The sequence below is a fragment of the Pristiophorus japonicus genome, chromosome 1 (genome assembly GCF_044704955.1).
Source record: "Pristiophorus japonicus isolate sPriJap1 chromosome 1, sPriJap1.hap1, whole genome shotgun sequence".
Taxonomy (NCBI): domain Eukaryota; kingdom Metazoa; phylum Chordata; class Chondrichthyes; family Pristiophoridae; genus Pristiophorus; species Pristiophorus japonicus.
In genome coordinates, this window is record NC_091977.1 from 68,373,061 (window position 1) to 68,395,342 (window position 22,282).

A 22,282-nucleotide genomic window follows, 5' to 3' on the forward strand; every position below is an offset into this window, starting at 1 on the left:
GGGAGCGTAAACCACCAGAGAGACTTAACCTGTGATCCCAATAAGACTTTGGATGGAGGTGATGTCATGTATTCACTAGTCATTGCAATTCAAGTATAAACTGACCTAAGTTGTACACCGTGAGAACTCTGACTACTAGGTGGTGAACTTGTGGGAGACACTTCTAACCTGGACTTTCAGGTATAAAAGGGGAAGCTCCATCCACCTTCATCACGTCAGTGCTGGAATAAAGGTTACTGGTCACAGAGTAACCTCCTTTCTAGTATGGTCCTCGTGTGCATTTGTACTGTATAGTAAGGGCATATCACATACCGCTGCAAACTATGAGTTTTGAGGCGCTATTAGTGCTGGAGGACTTTTTTGGGACCAAAAAACTGAATTTGGATCCAATGGCCGCCGCAAACATTGCGGTGCTAATCGGGAAAAAAAGACCTTAACACCGCCAGCTTTCTGGTGCATTGAATTTCGGCCTTCAGTTATTGTAAATGATTCTATAGACACCTAGGGTGATTTTTGTCACGCTACAACCATGTTTTGAAATATACAGGGAAGAAAATTGGGCAAAGTACTGCTGATTTGCTGCCAGAGGTCCGTCCGTTCTGATTTTCAGATGGAGCGCAATTTACGCGGCCAGAGTTCCTGCCGGAAACAGGCAGAAGCCTCGTGAATGTAGGCAAATAGGGGTCAAATGTCATTGTCAGAATCCCAGTGTCATTTTTGTGTCAATCAGCAATGTCACTGTTACTTCCCCAACCCGCCCCTAAATCCTGGGCGGCACAGGGCAGGTGTGGCCATTCTCAGTACTATTTAAAGGGATCCTCATTTGCTCTGCAAAGGTTTATGAGATATTTTTCTGGCAGCTTAAAATGGATTTTAGCAACTTACTCAATTTTCAAGTTCTTGTAGTGACTGTAGAATCTGGCATTCAGGAATCTGGCAACGCACTTTTTAAAATGGACATCTTTCTAGCAATTCAACTCTAGCCAGAGGAAGAGAAGAACAAGGAGGAACATCAGCAATTGTTGGAAGCAGCACAGCGAGCTGCAGCAGGTGGGAGACCAGCGAGATGGAGGCGAGCTCACAGGAATCCTTACTCTCCCAACAGAGTCTATAGCCCAGGGTGACATTCATGCACTTCTCAGGGCAGCAGTGCATAGGGAGGTGTTCATCCAGGGACCTTTCATTTCTCCAGGGAGGCTGCGCTTCTCCAGGAGGCTGCGTTTCTCCAGGAGGCTGTGTTTCTCCAGGGAGGCTGCACTTCTCCAGGGAGGCTGCACTTCTCCAGGGAGGCTGCGTTTCTCCAGGGAGGCTGCGTTTCTCCAGGGAGGCTGTGTTTCTCCAGGGAGGCTGTGTTTCTCCAGGAGGCTGTGTTTCTCCAGGGAGGCTGCATTTCTCCAGGGAGGCTGCATTTCTCCAGGGAGGCTGCGCTTTTCCAGGGAGGCTGCGCTTCTCCAGGGAGGCTGCGTTTCTCCAGGGAGGCTGTGTTTCTCCAGGGAGGCTGCGTTTCTCCAGGGAGGTTGCATTTCTCCAGGGAGGCTGCGTTTCTCCATAGGAGGCTTCGCTTCTCCAGGGAGGCTGTGTTTCTCCAGGGAGGCTGTGTTTCTCCAGGGAGGCTGTGTTTCTCCAGAGAGGCTGCGTTTCTCCAGGAGGCTGTGTTTCTCCAGGAGGCTGCATTTCTTCAGGGAAGCTGCGTTTCTCCAAGGAGGCTGCATTTCTCCAGGGAGGCTGCATTTCTCAAGGAGGCTGCATTTCTTCAAGGACCCTGTCTCATGAACATTCCACCTGGATCCTGTTGTGTTCAATTTTAACCAGCACTTCTGAAACTGACGGGCGTCCTCCTTATAATATACAGATCAGGATCTGATGGACATCAACGGGTCTTGACTGCGATTTTAAATGTGATCTGAGTGGGGAAGCCACTGCGGTTTTCCTGCCAGGTAAAGTCCAGTGGGAAGAGTATCAGGAAGCAGAAGAGGCATTCAAGGTAAACTGCTTACTTACCTTTATGGGGCCAACAGGAGCAGGAATGTTCCCCTAATCCCCATAAGGAAAATTTAGGCCACCCCTACCTGCAGTACTCTTCTCCCACCCACCTCTGTTTTCCATATTGCAAGACCCACCCAGCATCCCAGTCCCTGCACTCCGCTGATAGTCAAGGGCTGCTTGAATTTCCACAGGCTAGGAACTGCTTTCAACCCTTTTCCGCCCTTGCCAGGCAGGAAGTCGGCTGGCGGCCAGAGCTTATAATCGCCATGGCCTCATTCTGTCGTGGCCCAGCGGGAATCTATCTGAAACCAGCCGCATACCCGCTGGCCATTAAAACTTCCCCCAAAGTCTTGACTTCATCCTTGTTAAAATGAGAATTTAGACAGGTATTAACTTGGTTCATCTTTAAAGACAGTGCACCTTGAATGCTGACCATTTAATTAAAGAATTTTGCCCGTGCTGTATTTCAGATACAAAGTGGAGAAAACTTTTTTGATCCGACAGCTGCAAAGACGGATGATGGTGAGGGCGGAAACTTCAGTTTAAGAAACAGACCCATCACCAGGAAATGGGATATGAGGGAGCATCGATGTGTAACCAACAACCATCCCAAAGTGCAACAGTGCCCCATTTTAACAGTGATGGCACACTTTCTGGAACCATTTATATTTTCCCCAAACTTACCCAGTTGTGAAATTATTGGCCCAGATTTTCCTGAGGACTTGCGCCATTGTACTGGTGCATTTACAGCTTAGGGACCTTTGAACGGTGCAAGAGGAAATTGTGGAGTACACCATTAATTATGCCGCTCCATATTTTAAGAACATATGAACAACGACGGACAGGTAAAGATCCTGTGGTCCACCAGCCTGTCCCACACAAATTTTGATACCTCGTGTAGCACAATATATACTCTCCACTCCACCCGAAACCATGTGATCTCCTGGGAGGGGCGAAAAACCATATAAAAAATCCAGACTACTTTGGGGAAAAATGATCTGGGACATTCCTCTCCGACCTATCTAGGCAATTGAAACTAGTCCGAGAGATCACTCTAGGACCTTTGTGCCACTCTGCCATGACCCTCGCTGAAAACCGAGAAGGTCATTATCATAGCTCTGTCCTCATTAAAATCAACCTGCATTTAAGCCTCTTTTCATGCTACTGCCAAATTAATAGAACTGATGGCCTGGCAGTAGTGTAATATTGATTCTGACGTATTCATTGAATCAGACTTAAATGATGCTGAAAATATCTGAAGCTCAAGTCATAAGATTTTTGCTTGTTTAGGTTTCCGTGAATCACCGTGATATGTTTATCTACATTAAAGGCACTATATAATGCAAGCTGTTGGAACATTACAACAGTGGCTATGCTTCAAAAGTACTTTATTGTCTTTTTTTGTGTGTGCTTTCCGGGTAAAAATAAACATCCATAAAGCATCATGGAATCGGAATCACCAACTTTTATCAGCCCTTTTGGGTTCAAACTAAAACCAGCTTCAGAGAACATCATTTAATGGCCATCCTGTATAAATTTCGTATTTTTTTAATTGAGATTTCTTACAGCTCAAATGAAATGCACAATTACTCAATTACTTAAAAAAAACAATAGATGAAGTACAGCAGGGGCCAGTCTCAACATTCTGACTTTTATATATTTTTCTGGCCATAAATAAAAAGTGAAGCAGCTCAATGAAGATTACAATCCAAGGCTGCTTTTTAAAAAATAAAAAATGAATCTTGATGACCAATTTGTTCAACTTCCAATGTAAACCTGGAGATTCTGGTTCTGCTTCAATATAATTCATGATTTTTTTTTAACAAATTAAGTTTATATGAAGAAAAATGGAGATGACTGTTATCAGTTCTCTTCTGTAAAAAAAAAAAATCCCCTGTATTGGCCATTGACTGCACCGCTTCTGATTCACCACGATCTTCGCTGCGGCGTTTTGAAATCAGTTTAATTTAGCGTCATCTTGCCACTGGAGTATCGGGTGTAACATTTTAATTTATGACGTTTGCTGCCAGAACTACTGACGCAGGAAAATCTGGGCCATTAACTTTGCAACATTTTCATTTTTGTTTTATAGTTTGGTAAACAGCCTGCTATTATTTTATTTGAAGCACACTGTGTAAATGTAAATCTGTTCTCTACACTGTTACTACCAATCACAAGCCGTGCTGCTGATATTAAACCAGCCACTTGTCTCATTGAATCATTCCCATGTAAATAGCTTGATTCCAGTGGGTGGCACCTGTTTTCTAGCCCTACCTTCCAACATACAGTGTACATCAGACTGTAATTTGATTTGTTTAGTAAGCTTCAGGCAAAAAGGTGCCACGTACACAAATTATACTGGATGTAGGATCACATTGTGTGCAGATCAGTACCTGTACATTAAATCTGATCTGCAGTATGACTAAGTGGTCAGAGTTAGAGCCCTTGAAACTCTAGTTTTATATTAGTGATTTTCATGAGTTTGTAAGGAGACACACTTGTGCCTTTAAGTATTGGTCCATGTGTGATTTCTCGGTATCCAGTCTCCATTTAAAAAGATTGGAAATACTGTTGTACATAGAATAACTATCCCTTTCAGTTAGCACAGAGATTTGCATTTTCTGCTCCCATTGTTTTAAATGAGAGAGAACGGATCCTTTCATCTGATGATCAGAATTGCTGCTTGTCTTCATATTTATGATTTGGACAATAGAGAATTTCTTGTAAACCTGCCTGGGTCTAGCAATCTGTATCTGTGATTTGTCCCGAATTAAACTTTTCTTATTATGAACACTTCTCTTTGCCTATTCTATAGTCTCTCATTTTAATAATAAAAAAATCAAATAATCATTAGCATATTAAATATACTGTGCGTATGGAAGACACTTGGAGGTGGTTTTGGTTTTGCGCCCCTGTTAAAGAATCCAGTTACACTGATAGATTTTATTCCTGTTACACCCTGTCTGCTGTCTTCAAAACTTGACCATGCCATAATCCTCCGTGGACTATCTCTGCAGTACCATATTCTCGTTCTCACTCCTTCCTGTCCCAAGGTAATCATCACTTCTCAAATTGCTCCTCCCCCCAAAACCCAAAACCCCAATCACATCTGACATACCCCAGGGTTTCTTCATTGGTTCCTTCTTATTCATCGCTTACGTGCTGCATCTCAGGCCGGAATCCGCGAATTTGTAGGTGGGCCGCTGTCAAAATGGCCATGATTGACAGCGGAGCGGAAGTCCGCTCTGAACCCGCCTCCTGGCGAATTTCCAAAGTATTGGCTCTGGCAGCGGTTTGCAGACCCGCACTAAGCGGTGTGTCAGGCAGTTGTGATAGTTAAGAAGCTGCTTAAAGCTATTGAAGCAGCATTTTACCAGGTCCAATGGATTTTCCAAGTTTTTTTACGAGGTTCCCATCCCTCGGGTATCACGTCGGGTAAGTGTGTCGGATTCTCAACAACTCTAGATTGGTTTGTCTAGTTGTCAGCTGCAGAAGTGGTATAAAAGCTACCATTTCTCAGCTGTTTAATTTCCAATCAAAGAAACTGGAGCCTTAAGGATTTGGACTTCACTTTTCAGCTTTATGGAGATTTGAAGTGTTTGTAGTGAACTCTCTATCCAGTGTCATCTCCTTGGAGCAACCTATCTCACCACTAACAGATCGCTTCTGTCCTTTCAACTTCAGCTACCATTTATTCCATCAGCATCGGTACCCTTGAAAAAATCTCACCTTGGTCCTTAGAATCCCATCACGATCAGCCCAAACACCAACATCACCAGGCACACCAACAGCATCAACAACAACACCAACCTCCTCCGCAATCATCTGATGCTGCACAGGACACAGAGCATCAGCACCAGGTTGGCATCACTCCACACCAAAACTATAAAGCATCCTTACAATGCCCAAACAATTCTTTTCACGGGGGGAGGGTAGGGGGTGGAGGGGAGGCAGTTGCCGTTAGGTCTCACCATTCTCTGCAACTCACTAAGCCACTTCCAAATGTTCAGCATTGGAGATAACACCCAAGTGCCTACCCTTGTGGGTTGTTAGTTGGTATGATTAGACAAGGGTGAGGGTGAGTATGAGGGGTGGCTAGTGAGATGGGGATGTGATGATGTAGATAGAGACAGTGATGGGTGGAGGTGCAAGATAAGTTGGTGTGAGTAAGGATGTGCAGGTGTAGGGTAGGGAAGGTGAGTGATAGGGATGTGATGTGTGGCACAGCAAGTTGAGGTTGAGTGTGGCTTTGCAGTAACGTTTCATGATCTACTGAGATCATTGAAAGGTTTGTGCCACTGCAGCCAGGTCCTCCTGATGACATCTCTGCTTGTGCCCTCCTGTACAATGTGCTACCAGGCTGCGTTGGTCTCCTGCGGAGATCTCTTCTGCCCAAGGGAAGAGAAAAGAAACATAGAAACATAGAAAATAGGTGCAGGAGTAGGCCATTCGGCCCTTCGAGCCTGCACCACCATTCGATAAGATCATGGTTAATCATTCCCTCAGTACCCCTTTCCTGCTTTCTCTCCATACCTCTTGCTCCCTTTAGCTGTAAGGGCCATATCTAACTCCCTCTTGAATATATCCAATGAACTGGCATCAACAACTCTCTGCGGTAGGGAATTCCACAGGTTAACAACTCTCTGAGTGAAGAAGTTTCTCCTCATCTCAGTCCTAAATGGCCTACCCCTTATCCTAAGACTGTGTCCCCTGGTTCTGGACTTCCCCAACATCGGGAACAATCTACCCGCATCCAACCTGTCCCGTCCCGTCAGAATCTTATATGTTTCTATGAGATCCCCTCCCATCCTTCCAAACTCCAATGTATAAAGACCCAGTTGATCCAGTCTCTCCTCATATGTCAGTCCGGCCATCCCGGGAATCAGTCTGGTGAACTTTGGCTGCACTCCCTCAATAGCAAGAACGTCCTTCCTCAGATTAGGAGACCAAAATTGAACACAATATTCCAGGTGAGGCCTCACCAAGGCCCTGTACAGCTGCAGTAAGACCTCCCTGCTCCTATACTCAAATCCCCCAGCTATGAAGGCCAAAGTACCATTTACCTTCTTTACCGTTTGCTGCACCGGTATGCCAACTTTCAATGACTGATGAACTATGACATCCAGGTCTCGTTGCAGCTCCCCTTTTCCTAATCTGCCACCATTCAGATAATATTCTGTCTTCGCGTTTTTGCCCCCAAAGTGGATAGATAACCTCACATTTATCCACATTATACTGCATCTGCCATGCATTTGCCCACTCACCTAACTTGTCTAAATCACCCTGCAGCCTCTTAGCGTCCCCCTCACAGCTCACACCACCACCCAATTTAGTGTTATCTGCAAACTTGTAGATATTACATCAATTCCTTCATTCAAATCATTGATGTATATTGTAAAGAGCTGGGGTCCCAGCACTGAGCCCTGCGGCACCCCACGAGTCACTGCCTGCCATTCTGAAAAGGACCCGTTTATCCCGACTCTCTGCTTCCTGTCTGCCAAATTGTTCTCTATCCACGTCAGTATATTACCCCCAATACCATGTGCTTTGATTTTGCACACCAATCTCTTGTGTGGGACCTTGTCAAAAGCCTTTTGAAAGTCCAAATACACCACATCCACTGGTTCTCCCTTGTCCACTCTACTAGTTAAATCCTCAAAGAATTTCAGAAGATTTGTCAAGCATGATTTCCCTTTCATAAATCCATGTTGACTTGGACCGATCCTGTCACTGCTTTCCAAACCTCCCTGCATGCTGTGACTCCTTCCATCAGCATATGGCGGGAGTCATGGGAGAGTCTGGGTGCAGCTGTGCACCTTTGTGCAGTATTTGTCAGTGTTTGCAGCACCTCAGTGCTGCAGAACACTGACAGCACAACAGTCAAAATATGTGTGGGCATGGTCCCTTTAAGGAAACCGGCTGATGACGCGTCGTCAGATGACATCATCAGACCTGTTTCCTTTTTGACCGGGAACCTCGCTAAACAAGCCCAATTTAGGGAAAGTCGTGGGGGGAGCCGACATGGAGCCAGGAGCAGGGTCGCAGCCCGCCTTGGACATCGCTCACGTCTTTCCCGCCTTGGTAGGAAAAATCGAGCCCTCAGTCTCCACATATACAGTGATGACAGACAACTCTTTCTCCATTGCCATCTACCCTTGATCTGACATCCACATGACCCTTCTTCCATCTGGGTCTGATTGCATCTATCTCCCAGCTGCCAACTCAGCTTAAACCCTGTGGTTTGCAACTTTGCTATTCTGATCAACTCTAAGTTGAGCTATATCCTCCACATCAGCACATCGCCAAGACTGTCTTCTTCCACCACCAGTATATTGCCTGCTTATTTCCCTCTCCTGTGCTGCTAAAGCACTCAATCCAAACCTTCATCATCTCAAGAATTGATTTCTCAAATGTTGTACTTGCTGGTGTCCCTACCTTCACAAACTAATGGGAGCTCTGTGCTTCAAGTCCCCTCCCACACAAAGTGGTGCCGCCCTCACCGACCTTTCTCCTCATGGTTATATCCTCTCCAGGACATCGAAACATAGAAACATAGAAAATAGTGCCGAGTAGGCCATTCGGCCCTTCAAGCCTGCACCACCATTCAATATGATCATGGCTGATCATGCATTTCAGTATCCCATTCCTGTTTTCTCTCCATACCCCTTGATCCCTTTAGCCATGAGGGACACATCTCTGTCGCCTGAGGTGATTCCGGCTCGTCCGGGCTGGCCGCAGGGACTGTTGGTGAATGTCCTTGTTGCTCGTTCACTGGCAGTGGTGTGGGTGACATCTCATGATCTTTCTCAGGTTCCTCAGTATCCATGCTGAACCTTTTCTTTACTTGGTCCAGATGTTTTCAGCATATCTGCCCATTGTTAAGTCTGACCACTATGACCCTATTCCCCTCTTTGCCAATTACAGTACCCTCAAGCCACGTGGGTCCCAAAGCATGATTGAGAACAAATACCGGGTCATCAATTTCTATGCATCTCCTCACTGAGTTGCGATCATGGCACTCGATTTGGGACTGGCGCTTGCCCTCAACAATGTCTGACAGGTCTGGGTGAATGAGGGACAGCCGCGTTTTAAGCGTGCGTTTCATGAGTAGTTCTGCGGGCGGGACTCCCGTGAGCGAATGCGGGCGGGACCTATAGGCCAGCAGGAGGCCGATAGGTGGTACTGAATGGAGGGTCCTTGAATCCAAAGCATGCCCTGTTTTATGATTTGAACTGCACGTTCTGCCTAGCCATTGGAAGCCGGCTTGAACGGTGCTGTCCTGGCGTGTTTGATACCGTTACCCGTCATAAACTCCTGGAATTCATAGCTAGTGAAACACGGGCCATTATCACTAACCAGGATGTCCGGCAAGCCGTGAGTCGCAAAGACCATACGCAGACTTTCCACGGTGGTGGATGTCGTGCACGAATTCAATATGATGCACTCGATCCATTTCGAGTATGCATCGACAACGATCAGGAACATTTTTCCCATGAACGGGCCTGCGTAGTCTACGTGAATATGTGACCATGGCCAGGTGGGCCAGGGCCACGGGCTGTGTGGGGCCTCCCTAGGGGCATTTCCCAGCTGAGAACACGTAGTGCACCTGCGAACCCAGTGTTCCAGGTCTGAGTCAATTCCCGGCCACCATACATGTGACCGCGCAATGGCCTTCATTAGCACGATGCCTGGGTGCTCGCTGTGGAGTTCCCTGATGAATGCTTCCCTTCCTTTCTGGGGCATGACTACCCGGCTGCCCCATAGCAGGCAGTCGGCTTGGAAGGAGAGCTCGTCCTTCCGTCTGTGAAACGGCCTGACCTCCTTGGGGCACGCTCCGTGTGCGGGCACCCAATCCCCAGTCAGGACACATTTCTTTATCAGGGATAGGAGGGGATCTCTGTTGTTCCAGATTTTGATCTGGCGGGCTCTGATGGGGGAGCCTGCGGTGTCGAAAGCCTCAACGGCCATGACCATCTCCGCGCTTTGTTCCGACGCCCCCTCGGTGGTCGCCAGTGGGAGCCTGCTGAGCGCGTTAGTGCAATTTTCGGTGCCTGACTGGTGTGGTATGGTGTAGTCATACGCAGCCAGCGTGAGGGCCCATCGCTGTATGCGAGTTGACGCATTGGCATTGACAGCCTTGCTGTCGGACAACGGGGATGTTAACGGCTTGTGGTCCATTTCTAACTCGAACCTTCTGCCGAAAAGGTACTGGTGCATCTTTTTCACCCCGTAGACACATGCTCCTTTTTCAACCATCCAATATCCCCGTTCTGCCTGGGAGAGCGACCTGGAGGCATAAGCCACAGGTTGAAGTTGGCCCTCATCATTACTCTGCTGCAACACGCACCCAACCCCATAGGATGGTGCATCACACATTAAAACCAGTTTCTTACAGGGGTTGTACAAGGTCAACAGCTTGTTAGAACAAAGCAGGTTCTGCGCCCGATTGAAAGCCCGTTCTTGACAGTCCCCCCAAAATCATTCACAACCTTTACGCAGGAGCACGTGCAGCGGCTCTAACAATGTGCTTAAGTTCAGCAGAAAGTTCCCGAAATAGTTCAATAGTCCCAGAAATGACCGCAACTCCGATGTGTTGCCGGGCCTGGGCACACGTCGGATCGCCTCCGTTTTGGATTCGGTAGGCCGGATCCCGTCTGCGGCAACCCTCTTGCCCAAAAACTCGGCCACTGGGGCCAAAAACACACACTTAGACTTCTTTAGTCGCAAGCCTACCCGGTCCAGTCGGCGTAGCACCTCCTCCAGGTTGTGGAGGTGTTCCTCGGTGTCTCGACCCGTGATAAGGATGTCATCTTGGAATACGATTGTTCCAGGGATGGATTTGAGCAGACTTTCCATGTTCCTCTGGAAGATAACGGCCACTGAACGAATGCCAAACGGACACCTGTTGTAAACGAATAGCCCCTTGTGCGTAGTGATGGTGGTCAGAAGCTTGGATTCTTCAGCCAGTTCTTGGGTCATGTAGGCTGAAGTGAGGTCCAACTTGGTGAACAGTTTGCCACCTGCCAGCGTGGCAAAAAGATCCTCCGCTCTCGGAAGCAGGTATTGGTCCTGTAGTGACACTCGGTTGATGGTGGCCTTGTACTCGCCACAAATCCTGACCGAGCCATCCGCTTTAAGGACAGGAACGATGGGGCTTGCCCAGTCACTGAATTCAACAGGTGAAATTATGCCCTCTCTTAGCAGCCTGTCCAACTCACTCTCAATTCGCTCACGCATCACATACAGCGCGGCTCTGGCTTTGTGGTACACTGGCCTGGCATCCGGGGTGATGCGTATCACTACTTTGGTGCCCTTAAAGGTCCCGACACCTGGTTGAAAAATTGGCTCGAATTTCTGTAGGACCTGTGAGCATGAATTTCGCTCCACAGATGAAATGGCGTGCACATCCCCCCATTTCCAGTTCATCTCGGCAAGCCAGCTCCTCCCCAAGAGCGCGGGACCATTCCAGAGTGGCAGCCGGTATTCCGATCCATTGTGTGTGACCACCAAGTTTGCACTGCCAAGTACTGGGATGATCTCTCTGGTGTACGTCCGTAGCTGTGTGTCAATGTGTTCCAGTTTGGGCCTGTTAGCTTTGAGTGGCCATAGTTTTTCAAATTGTTGGGCACTCATAATTGACTGGCTAGCTCCTGTGTCCAGCTCCATGCGTACCGGGATGCCATTTAATAGAACTTTCATCATCATGGGTGGCGTTTTGGTGTACGAGCTGTGGACGTCTGCCACGTGAACCTGCTGAACTTCAGCGTCCATATCTTTGCCCCAAGCATCACCCTGCCTTGCAGACCCCTCGTCTGGTTCCTCTGCCTCGTAAACTAGCCTCGTTTTGGGCTTTCTGCACATTCTGGCCAGATGTCCACTGAAGTTACAGTTTCTACAGATAAATTGTTGAAACCTACAGGTTTTCGCAGCATGTCTGCCACCGCACCTCCAGCATGAGCTGAGATTGTTGTGAACAAAGGAACTGTTAACAGGCATTCCTCTCTGATTGTCTCTTTGATTACTCCTGAGCACTCAGTTGCTGAGTGTCAATGGTCCCATCCCGGACGCATTGTCCCTTGTGGTGGCGTGAATTGCCGATCCCCCTACCATTGTCTCTGTTGCTGGCCCACCCTAGGGCCTGTTGCTGCCTGGGCGGTGTCGAATTGCCCTTGCCTACCTGCAGGGTTCTGTGTCTTATTTACAATGTTAACTCCCTGGTCCATCGCCACGTTGGAACCAGGGCTGCGCGTGTAAATTATCTTGGTCTCCTCTTCCCCTGCCATGAAGGTCTGAGCTATCAGCGTTGCCCTTTCCAAAGTCAAGTCCTTGGTCTCAATAAGCTTGCTGAAAATCCCGGCATGACTAATGCCCTCAATGAAGAAATCCCTTAACATCTCCCCCCTGCAGGCATCTGTGAACTTACAGAGGCTGGCCAAACGCCAAAGGTCCACAACGAAGTCCGATATGTTTTGTCCCTCCCGACGCCGGTGTGTATAGAACCAGTGCCGGGCCATGTGTATACTGCTCGCCGACTTGAGATGCTCACCGATCAGAGTGCTAAGCTCTTCAAAGGACTTGTCTGCCGGCTTCTCGGGTGTGAGCAGGTCTTTCATCAGCACATACGTCTTGGATCCACAGCTGGTCAGTAGATGCGTCCTCCATTTGCTAGCTGCTTCCTCTCCCAGCCAGTCCTTCATGACAAAGCTCTGCTGGAGCCTCTCAACGAAATCGTCCCAGTCCTCACCAACACAGTACCATTCCTCTGTGCTGCCGGTGGCCATCCTCGTGGGTTATTGATTCCCGTTTCTCGTCGCCAAATGTAGTGTCCTTACACCTTACTATAGAATCACACGAGGCATGTACTTCAGACAAGGTCACTACATGACCTGAACCTTTATTCCCAGGACCAAGAAGTGCTGACCCTATGTGGGACCTCCCTTTATATATCTGATATACCTGGATGACCAGGTGAGGAGTGTCTCCCACAAATTCACTCCCTGTGGTCAAGGTGTGCATTACTCAGGTGTATACAGTGTACAGTGTTGTTACATAAAGGTTACAGTTATGTGAAGGTTACAAACATGACAGATAGGAATGGAACCAGGAGAGGGCAGTACCAATCAGCTAGACAAGGGAGGAGAGGCGTTGGAGAAGGATGGGGTGGTCAACCAAACTGGTAGCAATGCGGTGGAGGAGGATTTCCTGCAGTGTATTAGAGATGGTTTTCTAGGCCAATATGTCGAGGAACCAACTAGAGGGCTGGCCATCCTAGACTGGGTGATGTGTAATGAAAAAGGACTAATTAGCAATCTTGTTGTGCGAGCCCCCTTGGGGAAGAGTGACCATAATATGGTAGAATTCTTTATTAAGGTGGAGAGTGACACAGTTAATTCAGAGACTAGGGTCCTGAACTTAAGGAAAGGTAACTTCAATGATATGAGAAGTGAATTGGCTAGAATAGACTGGCAAATGATATTTAAAGGGTTGACGGTGGATAGGCAAAGGTAAACATTTAAAGATCACATGGATGAACTTCAACAATTGTACATCCCTGTCTGGAGTAAAAATTAAACATGGAAGGTGGCTCAACTGTGGCTAACAAGGGAAATTAAGGATAGTGTTAAATCCATGGAAGAGGCATATAAATTGGCCAGAAAAAGCAGCAAACCTAAGGACTGGGAGAATTTTATAATACAGCAGAAGAGGACAAAGGGTTTAATTAGGAGGGGGGAAATAGAGTATGAGAGGAAGCTTGCAGGCAACATAAAAACTGACTGCAAAAGCTTCTTTGGCTATGTGAAGAGAAAAAGATTAGTGAAGACAAACGTAGGTCCCTTGCAGTCAGATTCAGGTGAATTTAAAATGGGGAACAAAGAAATGGCAGACCAATTGAACAAAAACTTTGGTTCTGTCTTCACGAAGGAAGGCACAAATAACCTTCCGGAAATACTATGGAACTGAGGGTCTAGTGGAAAGGAGGAACTGAAGGAAATCCTTATTAGGCGGGAAATTGTGTAAGGAAAATTGATGGGATTGAAGGCTGATAATCTCCAGGGCTTGATAGTCTGCATCCCAGAGTACTTAAGGAAGTAGCCCTAGAAATAGTGGATGCATTGGTGATCATTTTCCAACAGTCTATCGACTCTGGATCAGTTCCTATGGACTGGAGGGTAGCTAATGTAACACCACTTTTTAAGAAAGGAGGGAGAGAGAAAACGGATAATTGATAGATCGGTTAGCCTGACATTAATAGTGGGGAAAATGTTGGAATCAATTATTAAAGATGAAATAGCAGCGCATTTGGAAAGCAGTGACGGGCTCGGTCCAAGTCAGCATGGATATATGAAAGGGAAATCATGCTTGACAAATCTTCTAGAATTTTTTGAGGGTGTAACTAGTTGAGTGGACAAGGGAGAACCAGTGGATGTGGTGTATTTGGATTTTCAAAAGGCTTTTGACAAGGTCCCACACAAGAGATTGGTGTGCAAAATTAAAGCACATGGTATTGGGGGTAATGTACTGAAGTGGATAGAGAACTGGTTGGCAGACAGCAAGCAGAGAGTCGGGATAAATGGGTCCTTTTCAAAATGGCAGGCAGTGACTAGTGGGGTGCCGCAGGGCTCAGTGCTGGGACCCCAGCAATTTATAATACACATTAATGATTTGGATGAAGGAATTGATGTAATATCTCCAAGTTTGCAGATGACACTAAGCTGGGTGGTGGTGTGAGCTGTGAGGAGAACGCTAAGAGGCTGCAGGGTGACTTGGACAAGTAAGGTGAATGGGCAAACACATGGCAGATGCAGTATAATATGGATAAATGTGAGGTTATCCACTTTGGTGGCAAAAACACGAAGGCAGAATATAGATAGAAACATAGAAAATAGATGCAGGAGCCGCCATTAAATGAGTTCATGGCTGAACATGCAACTTCAGTACCCCATTCCTGCTTTCTCACCAGACCCCTTGATCCCCCTAGTAGTAAGGACTTCATTTAACTCCTTTTTGAATATATTTAGTGAATTGGCCTCAACAACTTTCTGTGGTAGAGAATTCCACAGGTTCACCACTCTCTGGGTGAAGAAGTTTCTCCTCATCTCGGTCCTAAATGGCTTACCCCTTATCCTTAGACTGTGACCCCTGGTTCTGGACTTCCCCAACATTGGGAACATTCTTCCTGCATCTAATCTGTATAAACCCATCAGAATTTTAAACGTTTCTATGAGATCCCCTCTCATTCTTCTGAACTCCAGTGAATACAAGCCCAGTTGATCCAGTCTTTCTTGATATGTCAGTCCCACCATCCCAGGAATCAGTCTGGTGAACCTTCGCTGCACTCCCTCAATAGCAAGAATGTCCTTCCTCAAGTTAGGAGACCAAAACTGTACACAATACTCCAGGTGTGGCCTTGGTACAACTGTAGTAACACCTCCCTGCCCCTGTACTCAAATCCCCTCGCTATGAAGGCCAACATGCCATTTGCTTTCTTAACCGCCTGCTATACCTGCATGCCAACCTTCAATGACTGATGTACCATGACACCCAGGTCTCGTTGCACCTATCCTTTTCCTAATCTGTCACCATTCAGATAAAAGTCTGTCTCTCTGTTTTTACCACCAAAGTGGATAACCTCACATTTATCCACATTATACTGCATCTGCCATGCATTTTCCCACTCACCTAACCTATCCAAGTCACTCTGCAGCCTCATAGCATCCTCGCAGCTCACACTGCCACCCAACTTAGTGCCATTTGCAAATTTGGAGATACTACATTTAATCCCCTCGTCTAAATCATTAATGCACAATGTTAACAGCTGGGGTCCCAGCACAGAACCTTGTGGTACCCCATTAGTCACTGCCTGCCATTCTGAAAAGTACCCATTTACTCCTACTCTTTGCTTCCTGTCTGACAACCAGTTCTCAATCCACGTCAGCACACTACCCCCAATCACATGTGCTTTAACTTTGCACATTAATCTCTTGTGTAGGACCTTGTCGAAAGCCTTCTGAAAGTCCAAATACACCACATCAACTGGTTCTCCCTTGTCCACTCTACTGGAAACATCCTCAAAAAATTCCAGAAGATTTGTCAAGCATGATTTACCTTTCACAAATCCATGCTGACTTGGACGTATCATGTCACCTCTTTCCAAATGCGCTGCTATGACATCCTTGATAATTGATTGCATCATTTTACCCACTACCGATGTCAGGCTAACTGGTCTATAATTCCCTGTTTTCTCTCTCCCTCCTTTTTTAAAAAGTGGGGTTACATTGGCTACCCTCCACTCCATAGGAACTGATCCAGAATCTATGGAATGTTGGAAAATGACTGTCAATGCATCCGCTATTTCCAAGGCCACCTCCTTAAGTACTCTGGGATGCAGACCATCAGGCCCTGGAGATTTATCGACCTTCAATCCCATCAATTTCCCCAACACAATTTCCCGACTAATCAGGATTTCCCTCAGTTCCTCCTTCTTACTAGACTCTCTGACCTCTTTTATATATCCGGAAGGTTGTTTGTGTCCTCCTTCATGAATACCAAACCAAAGTACTTGTTCAATTGGTCTGCCATTTCTTTGTTCCCCATTATGACTTCCCCAGATTCTGACTGCAGGGGACCTACGTTTGTCTTTATTAACCTTTTTCTCTTTACATATCTATAGAAGCTTTTGCAGTCCGTTTTAATGTTCCCTGCAATCTTCCTCTCATACTCTATTTTCCCTGCCCTAATCAAACCCTTTGTCCTCCTCTGCTGAGTTCTAAATTTCTCCCAGTCCCCGGGTTCGTTGCTATTTCTGGCCAATTTGTATGCCACTTCCTTGACTTTAATACTATTCCTGATTTCCCTTGATAGCCACGGTTGAGCCACCTTCCCTTTTTTATTTTTACGCCAGACAGGGATGTACAATTGTTGTAGTTCATCCATGCGGTCTCTAAATGTCTGCCATTGCCCATCCACTGTCAACCCCTTAAGTATCATTCGCCAATCTATCCTAGCTAATTCACACCTCATACCTTCAAAGTTACCCTTCTTTAAGTTCTGGACCATGGTCTCTGAATTAACTGTTTCATTCTCCATCCGAATGTAGAATTCCACCATATTATGGTCACTCTTCCCCAAGAGGCCTCGCACAACGAGATCGCTAATTAATCCTCTCTCATTACACAACACCCAGTCTAAGATGGCCTCTCTCCTTGTTGGTTCCTCGACATATTGGTCTAGAAAGCCATCCCTAATGCACTCCAGGAAATCCTCCTCCACCATATTGCTTCCAGTTTGGTTAGCCCAATCTGTATGCATATGAAAGTCACCGATGATAACTGCTGCACCTTTATTGCATGCACCCCTAATTTCCTGTTTGATGCCCTCCCCAACATCTGAATGGCGGCAGATTAGGAGAAGGAGAGGTGCAACGAGACCTGGGTGTCATGGTACATCAGTCATTGAAAGTTGGCATGCAGGTACAGTAGGCGGTGAAGAAGGCAAATGGTATTTTGGCCTTCATAGCAAGGGGATTTGAGTATCGGAGCAGGGAGGTCTTACTGCAGTTGTACTGGGCCTTATTGATGCCTCACCTGGAATATTGTGTTCAGTTTTGGTCTTCTAATCTGAGGAAGGATGTTCTTGCTATTGAGGGAGTGCAGCGAAGGTTCACCAGACTGGTTCCCGGGATGGCAGGACTGACATATGAGGAGAGACTGGATCGACTGGGCCTGTATTCACTGGAGTTTAGAAGGATGAGAGGGGATCTCATAGAAACATCTAAAATTCTGACGGTACTGGACAGGTCAGAAAGAATGTTCCCGATGTTGGGGAAGTCCAGAACCAGGGGACATAGTCTAAGGATAAGGGGTAAGCCATTTCGGACTGAGATGAGGCGAAACTTCTTCACTCAGAGAATTCCCTACCGCAGAGAGTTGTTGATGCCAATTCATTGGATATATTCAAGCGGGAGTTAGATATGGCCCTTACGGCTCAAGGGATCAAGGGATATGTAGACAAAGCAGGAAAGGGATACTGAGGTGAATCATCAGCCATGATTTTATTGAATGGTGGTGCAGGCTCGAAGGGCCGAAAGGCCTACTCCTGCACCTATTTTCTATGTTTCTATGTTTCTATGTCAAAGGCAGCAGAAGGATAGATTTCCCAATGGTCACGGTCACATATGATGTCATTTGTGACTTTGCCAAGGGCGGTTTCAGCAATGTGGCAGGGGCGAAAACCTGATTTGAGGGGTTCAAACATGGAGTTGTGGGAGAGATGGGCATGGATTTGGGAGGCGAAAACATGTTTAAGGGCTTTGGTGAGGAAAGGGAGGTTGGAGATGGGGCAATAGTTTGTAAGTTGTAGAGGGGGCTTAATGAGTAATAAGGGTGTATAATGTGCTTAATGTCTAAATAAGTTAAAGCTGGTGCACTAATGTACCAAGTGCAAAATCTAGCTGAAGGTGCTGCTTATTCTGCTGAAATTCAAAATGTACTAACTTGTGACTGCTTGCTGGACCTTGGTACCACATTGTAAAATGAAACAGTCTTGTGATTGAAATAATGAGGTTAAGATAGTGATAGGAGCGGAACAATGGCAAGATCTCCTTATCCCTTGATTCCAGACACATCCATGGAAAGGAAGAACATTTGTTGCTGCCTTAGTTAAAGTGTAATTTGGTTATGGTATGTTCATGTTGAACAAAAATACTGATTCTGAAGTATGATTCAATTCCTCAGGGCAATGTCCTTGATCTAACCACCTTCAGCTGCTTCATCAATAAACTTCCCTTCATCATAAGATTAGAAGTGGGGATGTTTGCTAATGATTGCACAGTGTTCAGTTCCATTCGCAACTCCTCAGATAATGAAGCAGCCCATGCCCACATGCAGAAAGACCTTGACAACATTTAGGCTTGGGCTGATAAATGGCAAATAACATTCGTGCAACACAAGTGCCAGGCAATGACCATCTCTGACAAGAGAGAGACTAACCACCTCCTGTTGACATTTAATGGCATTACCATCACCAACCCCCCCGCCCCTCCCCCCGCCCCCACCATCAACATCCTGGGGGTCACCATTGACCAGAAATTTAACTGGACCAGCCATATGAATACTGTAGCTACAAATGCAGACCGGAGCCTGGGTATTCTGTAGCAAATGGCTCACCTCCTGACTACCCAAAGCCTTTCCACCATATACAAGGCATAAGTCAAGAGTGAAGAACAGCTCCAATCACACAATAATAAAATCAGGATTGCTTACTATGACAATAACGACATATAAAGGAGGGATATTATGCAGTAACAAGTGGTAGAGTGGCCAAACAGTGATGTATTCTACTCAGAGGAGGAAAAAGTAATATTGTTTTCCTTCATTGTAAATTACTGCTTAAATATTGAAATGTATTAGAGCACGCTTGTGTTTAAAATAAAGAACCGTTGTACCAATTTTGGTGTCACTTCTGAACTCTTACAATTGACAGTGGGTGGGGTCAGTGGCATGTTTTTGAGGAAGGGTTGATGATGGCAGATTTTCAGGGCAGGGGGATTCGTTAACAATATCAGCTAACATTAGAGTCAGGAAGAGAAGTTGGGTGGTGAAGCCTTATCACGAGAACCATAAAAATTCTGCTATCCACATGATCCCACCATCAGAAACATTTCTCCTTCCCTCGCTTCTCCACTTTCCAGATGAGCTGTTCCACTCGAGATCCAGATCCCCACAGAGATCCACTTGCCTTCAGTCACTCAAGCAGAATGGTCACTGGTTAGACATTGGACAAATGGAAAATGCATTTATATAGCGCCTTTTAAGATCTCAGGATTTTACAGTCAATGAAGTACTTTTGAAGTGTTTTCACTGTTGTACTGTAATTAGAAGCACACATTAGCATCTCATCAGGCAAAAATCAGATACTAAGAACTATTCATAAGAGCAAGGGTGAACAGCACAGTGTGCTATAAGATGTGCAAGTGTATTGCCACCATCCTTGACCACACCAAATCCCTCTAACAGTGGTTCCACCAGTGGAGATGCAGTCACTACTTGGCTTCCTGCAACCCATTCAAGGTTGATATTAAGTGCTAAATATATAAATTCATCTCGATATATCCAGCCTGCAGGAAACACCTTTTAGCTCCAGTTGCCCCAAGCCTTAGGGCTAGACTTTTGGCATAGATCACTACCACCTATATATGGGCGATATTTCCAGCAGTAGTGGTACCTTACAAACCACCAGAATATTGCCCATTTTAAAAACCACTAGTTTCGCCTTTTTTATTTGGGCGGTTGCGGTAGCGATAACAAGTGGGCGGTAGCGGCCTATTCCATCGTGCAAGGCCGGTGTCCCTAGCAACGGCCATTCTGAACATACGCAATTTTTTTTTGTTGTCACTTCACTTTTGCCATGATTCGGGAGGTCAGGGGTCACCTGCGCATGCGCAGAAAAAGAAGGGAGGGAGAGAGAAAGAGCGAGACACACAGGCTGGGAGCAGATCAAGTGGAGAGAGAAGCATCAAATATTCGAGGTTTTAAAAGTTGCAAAAAACTTACAATACATTTCAAATAAAAAGTATGGACAGAGAAGAAGTAGTCATGAGTGACGTGGGTGAAGTGGCTAAGGTGGGAGGGAGAAAAAGCGTCAAGCGGTTTTCTGATGAGGTCTTGGTCCACGAAGTCGAATACAGGTGGAGCCAATTAAATCGGGGTGGGTGTGGAAACCCCCACAAATGTTTGCCAATGTATATAGGTGGAGATGTCGGAGGTAGTGTCATTGGCCGCCCACGATTATCGGGAGCCAAGTCAGTGCCGCAAGCGCTGAAACGATCTAATTGCGTCTGCGAGAGTAAGTACTAACTTTAATAACTTTAATAATGCACTGACTCATTACTTAAAATGTAAATCTGCCAGATTGTAATTAAGCTTGGTAAGGTGGGTAAGCTTGGTGTCACGCATTACTTCCTATCCACGATCTTATTACATTGCTTCTGTGAACATAGATGTGTTAGTCATGCATCAATTGCATCCTAACTGTTGTGTTCCTAACACAGATGAGACTGCACACAGGGAGATTAAAGTAACAGTGACCTCAGTCTTTATTAAGAGACTCCAGAGTGAGGAACAGGCCTTAGGGGCCGGCTTACATAGGGTGCTCCCAAGGGATGCTGGGATCCCTTGGGACTTCAGGTGATGCGCTCCCTGGTGGCAGAACATGGGAGTGCATGCTTTACAGATACACAACATCACTCTCCCGCCAAAGTCAAAGTGAAAACTATTTACAAGGTGAGGCGGTTGGGAGCCTTTCTTTCCCTGGTAGGCCGCCTCAGTACAAATGTCTGTTCTGGTGTGTTGGCTGTGCCCTGCAGGGCTGCTGGGTGAGCCTGGCCTTGCTGGGCTGTTGGGCGTGATGGGTTCGATTTCCTGGTCCGGTGTGGTGTCGTTGATCCTTTGAGTGTGTGTTGTGGGCTCGAAAAAGGTGGTGTCTGCTGTGGGGTGTTCAGGGCAGTCTGTGAACCACAGCCTCATTTGGTCCAGGTGCTTTCTGCAAATTTGTCCGTTGTCTAGTTTGACTACAAACACCCTACTCCCTTCTTCAGCTATCACCGTGCCCGTGATCCACTTGGGACCATATCCATAGTTTAACACATACTCAGGGTCATTCAGATCAATTTCCCGTGACACAGTGGCGCGACCATCGTTTACATTTTGTTGCTGCCGCCTGCTCTCTACCTGATCATGTAGGTAGGGGTGAACCAGCGAGAGTCTGGTTTTAAGTGTCCTTTTCATGAGTAGCTCAGCCGGGAGCACCCCTGTGAGCGAGTGGGGTCTTGTGCAGTAGCTGAGCAGTACTCGGGACAGGCGGGTTTGGAGTGAGCCTTCTGTGACTCGTTTAAGGCTCTGTTTGATGGTTTGTACTGCCCGCTCTGCCTGCCCATTGGAGGCTGGTTTAAACGGGGCCGAGGTGACATGTTTGATCTCATGCGGGTCATGAATTCTTTAAATTCAGCACTGGTGAAACATGGCCCGTTGTCACTGACCAGTATGTCAGGCAGGCCGTGGGTAGCAAACATGGCCCTCAGGCTTTCAATGGTGGCGGTGGCGGTGCTTCCCGACATTATTTCACATTCAATCCATTTTGAAAAAGCATCCACACCACCAGGAACATTTTACCGAGAAACGGGCCTGCATAGTCGACATGGATCCTTGACCATGGTCTGGAGGGCCAGGACCACAAACTTAGTGGTGCCTCTCTGGGCGCGTTGCTCAATTGAGCAAACACGCTGCATTGCCGTATACAG

At 46.5% G+C, this 22,282-nt stretch overlaps 1 protein-coding gene across 3 annotated transcripts in view; it reads left to right on the top strand.

The window, feature by feature from the left end:
• The window catches only part of rassf6 (Ras association domain family member 6), a 98,828-nt gene extending 94,065 nt beyond the window's left edge, over nucleotides 1-4,763 (top strand). For all 3 annotated transcript variants that reach the window (XM_070901224.1, XM_070901378.1, XM_070901294.1), the window contains exon 12: nucleotides 2,457-4,763. In XM_070901224.1, coding sequence (XP_070757325.1) covers nucleotides 2,457-2,532 — 76 coding nt within the window. In that variant the 3' untranslated portion in view covers nucleotides 2,533-4,763. The remainder of the gene's footprint in view (nucleotides 1-2,456) is intronic.
• Nucleotides 4,764-22,282: the final 17,519 nt, after the last annotated feature.